This window comes from Lepisosteus platostomus, chromosome 2 (assembly GCF_059453375.1).
Source record: "Lepisosteus platostomus isolate fLepPlt1 chromosome 2, fLepPlt1.hap1, whole genome shotgun sequence".
In the NCBI taxonomy this organism is placed as follows: Eukaryota; Metazoa; Chordata; class Actinopteri; order Semionotiformes; family Lepisosteidae; genus Lepisosteus; species Lepisosteus platostomus.
Window position 1 is genome coordinate 5,339,603 of NC_142612.1, and position 12,244 is coordinate 5,351,846.

A 12,244-nucleotide genomic window follows, 5' to 3' on the forward strand; every position below is an offset into this window, starting at 1 on the left:
CACTGGGGCATTAGGACCCATGTGGACTGCAGGGTGAGCTCCCCCTGCTGGCCCCACTAACACCTCTTGCAGCAGCAGCCTTAGTTTTTCCCAGGAGGTCTCCCATCCAGGTACTGACCAGGCTCACACCTGCTGAGCTTCAGTGGGTGTCCAGTTATGAATTGCAGAATGATATGGCTGCTGGCAACAGGAAATGTTATACAATGTTTTGTAAGGACACAATGGGTCTACAAATGCATATGGCCTAAAGGTTCCCTTCTCTTTTTCCTTCACGGAATTGTACTAAATAGTAAAAAAAATATCAGTCTACCAGCCAAGTAAATCCAAAAAGTGAGACCATTTTATTTTTAATGGTGTATAAATACCATGTCCGAAAGCACAGTTCCAAACCCTGATGAATTTGGAAGGAAGAGACGCCCAAAACATGTACAGGCAATATGCAATTAAACAAGCTTTACAATTTTCCTTTTTAGTTAAAGCACACGGGCAACAGCACATCCAGAACATAATACAGGCTACATACTGTAGTTTCTCATAACACTACTCCAAATGGAAAAAACAACACCACATTTTGGTGGAAAGTGTTTAATAAAGGCACAATAATTAACCTTAAACGTGTTATAAATGTGATTTAATGTTGTATAATTATTGCATAATTTGATTTCGCAGACCCATTTGGCATTTTCCCCACAGTCTGCCTGAGTGGTGATGGGTGGGGTGACACAGCAGAGGTCTAGACCCAGTCCCTGGGTCGGCGCAGGACATCCACCAGCTCTGCCTCCTTACTGCCCGGCTCAGGCTCCAGCATGTAGCCCCACCTGCACCCACACAGAACACACAGCCCTCAGGTCAATGTGCAGCAAGGACTGCTTTCAGCACAATGCAGACTGCTTACTGCTGGGAGCAGAAACAGGCTCCAGGAGGACAGGGTGATTATATTGAAAGACAAAAGAACAACAGAGGCCTAGTCTTCCCAGGAAATGACCATGCTTAGCGAGGAGCATTCTAATAATAAAATATAATTTTTAAAAAGAAAATGGTGCTGTATCCTCTTTCAATAAGTTCCTCTGGCACAAACCAGGCCAGATTGAGCCAGTTGTGGCAAATAATTTCAATTCTATTAGTAGGTAGTTTAGTTTACAGCATAACTTAATTAGATTTTAATTCTCCTTATATTAGAGTTTGAGAACACATAAAATATTTCATATGTGTTAACTTCCATTTGTACACTAAAATGTTGTTTTAGAGCTGTTTAAGTGTTTATGACCACTTAAACAGTTTTGTGTATAAACTTATCATGTCATAACACCATTTTTTGCTCCTAAAGAACATGCTCTGCACGTTTGTGAAATATTATTTGATGAACCATTTATTTATACCACACTGACTTTTAAAAAGCCTGTTCACTCTTGTGACTTTTCCTTAATCAAGAGATCTAAGGCAGGGGTGGTCAATCCTGGTCTTGCACAGTCTGTTTCTCTCAAGGTTTTCATTCCACCTCAGCTCTTAACAAGCTCAATTAGCTCATTATTGACTTAATTCAACAGCTTCTCCCAGCTCTTCAGGTGTGGAGACCTAGAGCAACTGCAGCCACACCTACCCTCCATGACCAGGACTGCCCACCCCTGCTCTAAGACGTCTCCAACCCGTTAATGCTTTGATCTCAGAAGAGACAGTAGGGACCAAAAGCTCGTAACTGTACAATAAATGTCTTATGTTTTCTACATAGGGTATACTCACTTGGCTGTGATGGGCAATGAGGCAAAGAGGGTGTCAATTCTGAATCCTGGCATGAAAAGCCCAAACTTCGTGCCATTGTCGTATATAAGATTAAATTCAACGTATCTAGAAAGAAAATTAAACATTACAGAAGTAGATAATTGCTTGTTTGTCAAGCCCAAGAGAAAAACAGATAAAAGCAAAGGACAATACAAGCTTTTTACAACTTGGTTCACCGCATGTTTTAGAGCTACTGTTCAATATTTTACACTAGTAAACAAGTCAGAGCTGGACTCTTCAGCCTCGTGAATGGACTGATCCACAATGTGAGTTTTACCTGCCGTAGCGCAGCAGCTGCCAGGTGTCCTCCTGCTCAGAGTGGGGCTCATCCAGGTGTGCTTTCACTATGGGCTGGTAGGCAGGCAGGATGGCTCTGGCACACGACTGCATGAAGTCAAAATGCTTCTCGTCCTGGAAGTTCAAGTTGTCGAAAAAAATCCCCCCAATACCACGAGTCTCCCCTCTGTGCCTGATTAAGAAGTACTCATCACACCTGTCCAGGAGTCAAACAGAATGGTCTGTGTTTAGATTCATCTAAACCTGACATATTTAAACTCTTTCCCAGTACTTAGATAGAAAATTGTGGATTATATTTACTGGGACATCTAATTAATTACTCACAGAATCAATCCTTCAATAGAACATGAAGAAATATTTACCACTTTTTGTAGCGGGGGTAATTACTGAGATTGTGCTCATCACAGGCAGCTTTCAGGGTCTTGTGAAAGTGGATCACATCCTCCTTGACCAAGTATGCTGGGGTTAAATCGATGACTCCCCCAAACCAGCCCTCTTCTGAACCTGAGGGGAAGAACACAGTAAAACATCAATGGATATTAGAAGTCAGCTGAGTCATTCATCGTTATTAAGGATTCTGAGTTTTCTTTCCCTAGATTTGCATGGATCAGTGATGAGCCCTTGAAGCCATTCTTCAGCCATTCTGAGGTGGAAAGTCATGTCTGACCTGCAGCAGCACGAAGCAAATATATTTACAGATCTGCATGGATTAAACTATCTAATAGGGATAAAGGGAATTCAGACAACATCAAATGATATGTTGTACATTCGGTGAGATATCAAATTCAGTGTGAAGACTGAATGGAATCCAGTGTGAAAGACCACCTGACTCTGCTGCTTTCAGACAAGTCTGACAGTGACTTTGGCAAGATGAGCATATGAACCAATGATCCAGATGATCAATTTCTGCCTATAATCTTCGTCTTGACAAACTCCTGTCTCACCCCCACTGTCCCCTCAGGTTGTCTGATTGTCCAGGACCTGACAGCTGTCTCCTGTTACAACTAATGTGCTGGTAGGTGAGGTGTTGGGAGCTGGATGGATCACAGGAGAATCATAGAAATGTCTGGTGTTTTTTACTACTTTGTTGATTAATTGGCTGAACTGCTTTCAGACATGCTGTACTATTGACAGTGGAACTCCCACATTCTTACCCCCAGGGCGTTGTAAAAAAATAGGAGCTGAAAGACAAATCAGACTTGACAGCAAAACATCATTATTGATATCATAGTGTTTTTTTAAGATATAAACATTAGGGATGATTGAATGAGAGACAAACATCTAGAAAGAGAATACTGAATGATTAGGAAACTACCATATCACTGAATTCCTGGGCTTTGTAGAGCTCATAACAATGACTTCACTTACTTCGCTTTCAGTCAGATTTAGTGAATTCCATCTTTACAAAACAGTGACATTGTGGTGATTATTTCTGCTATATGCATGCAGTTCGTGTGTGGAGAACACAGCAACTGGCACTGGAGTTGTGATGAAGGATTGTAAAGTGTTACAGAGTAATTCCAAAGTGTAACAAAACCTAAAATCTTGCAGCAGCCAATTAGAAAAAAATGTTTAGAATGTTAGTACTAATGGCTTAATTAATGCATTTTCTGATCATATAGTAGCATATAATAGCCAATCTTTTCAACAATATTCTCAATATTTTAAGTTACCTCTTCGGGGAACCTCTAGTTTTGAAATATCTGCATTGAATCAACATGAGAAAGTATATGCTAGTGTCTGAACAACAGCTGTCTAGTCTGTAGACCCTCTCTTCAGAGCTGGATCTTACCATCACTGAGTTTCATCATGAAGAACCGCAGGTTGAAGTGGTATGAGGGGACATGAGGATTCCGGGCGTGAATAATACAGCTCACTCCAATGGCGAGGAACTCAGGATTTTCTGTGGAGAGAAGAGAACAACCAGGTTAAGGGAAGATGAACTGTTTCCCCTTAGATGTAGGGATCAGATTCAGTGCTCTTTTAATCTTTTAATCTTTTAAAAATTTATTTGTAGCTTAACTTGTGTGCTGTATGTTTATGTTGTGTAAAGATGAATGTGTGCATTGTCACTGTTAATATACCCCTTTTCACATAAGCAATGTCAGAGAACAAAGAAGTTACAGTATGTGCAGCTAACTAACCAGCCTCTCAGGTATATTCTTGGCAGAACCTTTACAAGCTGGGGGTTATGATGATTTATTTTACTTGTTGATTTATCTGCTAAGCTCATTTTCTGAAATGTTTTCTTCATTTTCACTACCCCGTTATGTCTTTTTAGTAGACACTGGATATTTGGCAGGGAGACACACTAGGACTAAGACTGGGGTTGTTGTCTGATCCAGAGCTGAACTGAGAGAACACAGGGGTGGCCCTGCAGTTTGCCTTGATATTGGGGACCATTTTAAAGGCATTAAAAGTTTGTTCTTTACACACAGGTGTGTTTCATGTCTCCGCAACTCAAGCTAAAACATTTTGAAATTTTGCTTATCAGTTCTGTCTATGCCTAATTTCCATGTTGTAAAATTTTAATTGAAAATGAAATGAAAACATGCACACTACTGTACATGCATGGATTTGCAACTGAAAGGCTGAGGGTCAGAACCCAGCTGGGACTCTCTTGTTGTACCTTTGTATAAAATACTTTACTCAAATTGTATCAGTATAGTTATCAGGATAAAGGCATCAGTTAAATGCATTTCTAATAATGTCATCAATAAAAATAATAATGAAAACCAATTACTGACAGAGACTGAATGAGAAAACAGAAGTGCTAACCGTTTTGCCAGGCTGTGGACATCCTCCCAGCCTCACGCAGCTGGTCAACGGCCTGAGAAGGCATGTGTCCATGAATCACACTCACATCCACATTCGCATTCAGGAACTTGTTGCCCTCATAAAGACACGAGGTTATCCCTCCACCTCCTGCATGGAAGGAAAAAAAGAAAATAATTAAACTGAGTTAAAACCATCTCAAATAATGAAACTACAGCAGACCCAGAGCTTTTATAGGGGTCTGTGGGATGTAGGGGGTTTGGCTAAATGAGCAAATCATTTTTTACTTATTTTAGAAAAATAAAGAAGAACTGGCAAATCCAGCTAATAATGAATGTCTCAGATTGTATGGGTTGTACATTATTCCTAAAGCTTTTTTTAAATCAAATGCATATAATGACAAATGTCAATCTCATACTATGTGTGCTGACTGCAGTTTTTAAGGGTCTGGGAAATGAAGAAGATTTGCCAAAATAAGCAAATGATTTTTGCTGTGTGAAAGTGTAATATTACAAGTGTAAATACTATGTGTGCTGGCTGCAGTTTAGCAGTCAGGAGTAATTACAATTCAAGTGTGTTTTCCTAAAACTCCTGCCTGAAGACTACAGCTCACCAGAAACAGAGCAGAAAAGGAGCAAACTGTACGCGATGAGGCAGTATGAGTGAGATGACAAGAGCACTGACCCTCTGCACGTTTCCAGCGGTCCACTTTGAACTCTTTGCCATCGATGTCCTGGAGCAGCTGACACATGTCATTCCGGACTCCGAACACCAGCTTCAGGAATCGGCCAGCCAGGATTCTGTTCTTCTGGCTGAAAGAGTCAGGAATGAAGTCCTGGAGGTATGAAAGTAATGACTCCTCAGCCATCTCTCTCGCTGCTGCTTGAATCCTCCCTAGTAATACATGTCTGGGCAGTTCAGGAGGCACTATTTAAACGTTTATAGGAGTTTCATTCTGACAGAGCACATCAGCATGACAGTCTTTTGCCTTTTTTGGGGACTATTACGTATTGTCATGCATTCCAAGAAAAGCAAAGCACATTGTGAAATTCATGGTCCACAGTTTCACTTGCTATGTTTGCAAGACTCAAGAAAGTCAGTTAACATATAGAATTATCTTTTGGAGTCATCTTTCAGATCTGCACACAGTGAGACAGGGAGTTGAATCTGCATTATTTAAGTTTTTTTTAAAAGAAATGTGGCAGATTAACAAAATACATATTAATACAGATAATAATACAGATTAACAAATATATTTCATGAATACATCTTTTCTAGACTTCTCAATAGTTCTACAAATTACACGGTAATCATGTTATACAGTGCTTTGCAAAAGTTTTTATCCCCTTCCAATTATGTCCCATTTTCTTAATTGCCAATGATTTTTAGACATTTTTTTAAGTCCATATTTCAAAATGTAAATACTCAAATTGAGTCTGATTCTTTCACTGTGGTAAGGTAAATGTCTTCAAAAACTGCAAAGAAGAATCTGAAACTAAAATATGTTTATTAAATATTGAAGTATTCAGATTCATGGATCAATACTTGCTGGAATGCTCTTTTGCAGATATTACTGTACTGTAAGTCTTTTTGTATCTGCCAATGTTGCACAATGGAATGGTACAATTCTTGCTCATCTGACTTTGTAGACTTTCTCAAGTTCTGTGAAATCACTAAAGGACAGCAATTGACATCACTTATCACCGATTTTCTATTCAATTCAAGTCAGGACTTTGAATTGGCCACTCATTCACTTTTTTCTTATTAATTTAGTACTTCACTTCAGTATCACGTTCGCCTTGTGCATTGAGTCATTATCCTGCTAAAGGACCCATATATTTTCTGCTCTGGCTTGATAGTAGGGATGGTGTTGTTTGGGGACGCACTGTGATGGGTTCATCATGTTTCTCAGTAAAATAGGTGGTGACAGCTGTACAGAATATGATCCATGACTAAGTCTTTTTGAGGGATTGGCTCAGCTTCAAAGTCATGAACAGTGTTATCTTTTGCCTTGCAAAAGAATTTTCTCACATTTTTAAAGCATTCTTCCTTGTAAAATATAAAAACATTTCCTTGTAATTATGACCTTGTTAGTATAAATAATGTGTAGACGTCAGGCAGCTACAAATGATTAAAGAAACATACAGTAGGTTTTTTGATAAGAGAAAAGAGAGAATGGAAAATCCTCTAGCTGCAGGACGAGGGGGCTGGGTAAAAACACAAATTGTAATTTCTGTCATGTGGCTGTAAAGAGAGCTCAGCCAGGGCACACCGACCGAGAAAGAAAACAAGAGAAAGCCCTTTTCTTCCTCTCATGCTATTGTGCCTTGACTTTAGCTAAAATAAAGGCCTGATAATAATAATTTAATAATTGCTTACACTTATATAGCGCTTTTCTGGACACTCCACTCAAAGTGCTTTACAGGTAATGGGGATCCCCTCCAACACCACCAGGGTGCAGCATCCACTTCACCTCTGTAGTCTGGACTCTGATTGTTTTCCTGGTCTCCTGAAGAGGGGAACCTTCATCCATTCACCTTCAATACACATTTTATTAAGTGAATATTTTTAAAATAACTTGAATGTTTGAACTGCTTCGAGGTGAAGGAACTTACTGTTACAATTCCAACTCCTCGCCACCAGAGGGTGCCTCTAGCACTGGTTGCCTGCCCAGCTGAGGTCCATCCCCGCTCCAACCTATTGATCCTCTGATCTCAAAAGAGACAGTAGGGACCCAAAAACTCGTAACCGTACAGGAAATGTCTGCTATGTTTTCTATATAGGGCATTTTCACTTGGCTATGCTGGGCAATGAGGCAAAGAGAGTGACAATTCTGAATCCTGGCATCAAAACAAACTTTGTGCCATTGTCATATATGCTGTAAGATTAAATTCAACGTATCTAGAAAGAAAATACAGTACAACATCTAAGAAATAACTCATCGCTTGTTTGTCAAGCCCAGGAAAACAGATAAAAGCAAAAGAAAATTCAAACTTTTTAAAACTTGGTTCACCACATGTTTTGGAGCTACTGTTCAATATTTCAATGTGACAGGATGTATTTCTAATTATTGTAATGCCTGTGGAAAACTCCAGATTCAAATTTGAAACAGAAACTAGTGAACAGAAATGGAAATTACAGAGAATTGCATGTAAAACACCTCCTAGAGTAGGAGACCCTTCCTTTTTCAAAGGGTTGTGAGAACATGCTACTCAGTGATGTGGTTGAATCCGATACCCGTGCTTCCTTCAAAAATAACTGGATGAGGACATCGAATTATTTACTGGAAAAAAAACAACATAGTTTGAATGGCTACCCAGCATTTCCAGCTCTTATTCCAATTTTAACCTATACTGCTTAAAGGTTCAAAAACATGACTTGTACGTCTTCAGTAATCATTTGTTAAAACGATAAAGCTAATGAACATTTGTCTAATATTCCACATTATACCCAGTATATATACCTTTTATATCTCTGATCTTTTAGGAAATGTACAGAAACATCAATATTTAACTTTTGGATATTTAACCTTTTAACTATCTGTAAATTAGGTATATTTCCAAGTGACTTTCACAATTTATCTCAAAATGCATCAAATGTTAATTTGTTATGAGACAAAATTTTAAATCCACCTATCAGACAAAAACAGGTAAACAGTTGTGCTGGTTCTATGTTGAGGAGAGACATGATTTTTTGTAAGCTCAAGTGCTTATTCCTAGTTCCTCATTATACTGTACAAAACTCTTATTGTGTAACACACACATCATCAGATCATAACAAAAATACTGAATGTGCTCACTTCCTCAGCAACAGCACAGGGGTCTCAACTATATTTCAGGATTAGTGACTAGAATGTTGTTAACAATAGTGAACTAATTTTTCCCTAATAAGAGCAAATGTAAATATGGACATTTTGGGATCATGAAAGTGAAAACCATCCACACATGAGGACACATGCATCTCTTGTATGCATGGGATGGTGTGGTGGTTGTGTGACTAAGGATCTGCACCTGTAGCTGGACAGTTGCTGGTTCATATCCCGTGGCTGGCAGAGGAATCCTACTCCGTTGGGCACCTGAGCAAGGCCCTTAACCCCACCTGCTCCTGGGGTGCTGTATAAACGGCTGACCCTGTGCTCTGACCCCAAGCTTCTCTCTTGGTCTGTGTGTCTCATGGAGAGCAAGTTGAGGTATGAGGAAAGACAAATTCCTAATTCAAGAAACTGTATATTTTGCCAATAAAGTGATCTTATCTTGTAGAGTGGGTAGCGTTCTTCTTCCCACCCAACAAATATGTCGGTATTAGTTGGTCCCAACTTGGTACTATAGGAGATTTGAGTGTTAAATTTGCTGTAACAATCAGAATTTGTAACAGTAAACTGCAAGAGCACTTGATGACTTTTAGGAACCACTCATACATAATAATTTACAGTCTCACACACAGATTCTAAATGTACAATATACAATCTATTGCTTAACAACATCCTTAACAAACAACAATGTAATAGAATATATTGTATATGTGAAACAATCTACTGTGATATACTGTAAAAGCTTATTACTCACTCAGGGATTACAAACAATTAATAAATTCAGAGTTAAAATAAGCATCAGCTATAAAGTGTTACAGTCTAGACCTTAGGCTCTGTCAGCCTCATATAGTTCAATTACATTTATATTTTCAGATGCTAGTAAAATACTATTTACTATTGTGAACTAAACATCAAATAATAATTCTCCCGAGAATTATGATGTGAATAATGAAATTCTACTCAACAATCTGTTGTGCTGGATTGTATTGTCTCTGGCAGCTTCTCTGTGCTGATCCCTATGCATGCAGGGGAGTGGGATAAAGAGCTTTGCCCAGAATTGACTAGCAGCTTGTCTTGGGCTCAGGCAGCTCTGCCAAAATATTGTCTATCTGACTTTGCTCTTTAAAAACAGTCTGTGCACAGTCTGTCTTCTTGAGGTCTGGCCGCAAGTAAGAAAAAATGGCAACTCGGTTTATCCGGGCTATTGATTTTGTTTAGAATATTCTGGATGTCAATAAGAAAAAGTCCAACTGTCTAATTTTGTTGATCAGATGAAAATAACAGTGGGTTCACAACACAATATTTCTTCTGTTTTGGGAAGAATACCTTGGGCAGAATTCTGTACCTTACTGGCTCACTCTCTCGGCCTAGCTCTTGGTGAAAAGTTTAAGTCCTGTCTCGGACTGCTCACAGTCATGTGGTTTGAAAAGTCAGTTTGCCAGTTAGATGGAGAGAGCCAGCGGTTAATGGGAGAGAATGAACTAGGTTCCAGTTTATATGGGGTGACATCACCAGTTGGTGTCTGGTTGAGATGCAATCAGACACACCTGTGGTACCCACCCTACTGATCATTCATTTGTGGATGTATAGTGATGGATAGCGACCTTTCATCCATGGTTTTGGGCCGAAGCTAGTCTGGAGACTTGGTGAAGCTCATCTGCACTATACTGTATCTCATTACATTGTTCAGCCTCATACAGCTTTACAATGTCTCTTATTGGGAGGGTCTCTTTAGCCACATTCCTGTGCCATCCACAAACAGCACCAGGCTGCTTGGTCATCAGAAATCTTTCATAACACTTAATTCTCAGTGTAATAATAGGCCCTATCACTACAGAACTCATGGAGACCTATAGTATGTTTGGTAATTGTGGGCTAGAGTGCTGTGAGGCTGCTGTCATGAGGAATCATGGTGAATAGAGATGTATTGTTTTATGATTATATCTCGTCCCTGAAATTAAAAGCTGTTAAGGAGATGGCAAGCATGGTTAGTATCTCTAACATACCAATTAGGACCCTCAACAAGTGGTCTCCTTAAGCTATCCAGGAAAGCAGTTGGGGAGCTGCAAAATATCTCTATTGGGCATCCTGGAGTGTCAGGGTTGAAGGAAATATAACATGACTGGGTGTTCAACAACAAGTTGGTGAGGCTCGGGAGGGAATTCTTCATTAAAAAGTAGGGTGAGGCTTGATCTGGGTTTTCTCATTTACAGCATTAGTGAATGAAGTAATCCTATGACATTTTGAAGTTTGCTAAGAACTCAGGATTGGTATTTCAATGAGCTAAGTAATGCATTATCAACACAGATACTTAGTTAGCCAGTTGTACCGTCTGTTCAGCATGTTATTATAAGTATGGAAATATATATATAGGTTTCGCACTTTACAAACTATTATTCAAAGGAACAAGTAAACGTTTGTTCCATGCTGAAAAGAGAAGAAAAGAAACACACCTGTACCACAGCTAAAACGTTGTTTCTTTTCTTCTCTTTTCAGCATGGAATAAACCTTTACTTGTCCCTTTGCAGACTACGCATGCAGACACAGCGACCTACTCGATCAATATTATTCAGTAATATTTTTTCTTTTTAATTTCTTTGGATTTTCATCAGAGTTTTTTGCAGGGGTTGAAGGGTCCTATCACTATGATCTTCCTCTCTCTCAGTGGTTGTTCTTGCTATCCAGCATGAGGCACACTGTGAGCCCCACACTGCCTTCGCTCTCACACCACACTGCTGGCTTCCAGGTCCAAAGGACCCACCTGTCCCTGGTGGCAATTGTGTGCTTCTGCTTTTTGGAAACCCAATCACAGGGAGAGCTGGTGTCCGAACCACCTGAAACACCCCATGAAAAATGGAAGGATCTTAAGAAGGATTTGGGATTAAATTAAGCAGACACTTGTCAAGGTCTCCAAGAACTTTACAAACCCTCACCCTCACCTATTCCAGTTATTTTAATCTTTCTGTGTCCATGCACCCATCTTAATTAGAAAGACACCCGATGAAAGTGTTCCTGACAAGGATCATGGCAACCAGGAATGTTTTGAGGAACGGCAGGAGAACCCTCTGGATGGAATGCCAGTCCACCCTTGGGGACAGACACGTACAAGGACAATTCAGAGTGTTTGGCAGGTGGGAGAAAACCAGGGCACATGATGAATACCCAAGAAACCCTCAGAGGACATGGAAACTCAACATAGAAGTCAGAATCAAGCTAAAGACCCAAAAGCCGAGAAACAGCAGGTTAACCACCATTGCAACCACTATAATGTCTTGATTTTAAAATAAAACAATCCTGAGACATAGTGCCTGTTCCATCATGTGAGTGTCGGTTAATTAACACTTGCTAAAAATACACATTTAATTACCTTATTTTTGCTGTGTAACTGTGAAAGAGTTACATGAATTTTAACACTATATTAAACAAGCTATTGTGACAAACTATCAGATCAAGAGACTGTGGAAATCACTTAATAATTTTTAACTTATTGCAAGAATCTTGAAAGATGAATTATTTCATAAGGAATTTAAAAGGAAATGTTGGCTTATGGTTTACACATTCTCTTCTCTTTCTCAGAATTAT

General features: G+C 39.4%; 1 protein-coding gene across 1 annotated transcript; it reads right to left on the bottom strand.

The window, feature by feature from the left end:
* Nucleotides 1-318: 318 nt before the first annotated feature.
* On the bottom strand, nucleotides 319-5,768 carry LOC148675761 (oxygen-dependent coproporphyrinogen-III oxidase, mitochondrial-like). Its single transcript, XM_088647003.1, has 7 exons — nucleotides 5,536-5,768; nucleotides 4,855-5,001; nucleotides 3,869-3,979; nucleotides 2,439-2,580; nucleotides 2,057-2,272; nucleotides 1,741-1,845; nucleotides 319-818 (listed from the first exon to the last, which is right to left on the bottom strand). Exons 1-7 carry the CDS (start codon nucleotides 5,717-5,719, stop codon nucleotides 734-736), a joined length of 990 nt encoding a protein of 329 aa, XP_088503129.1. The 5' UTR covers nucleotides 5,720-5,768; the 3' UTR covers nucleotides 319-733.
* Between the last annotated feature and the right edge of the window lie 6,476 nt (nucleotides 5,769-12,244).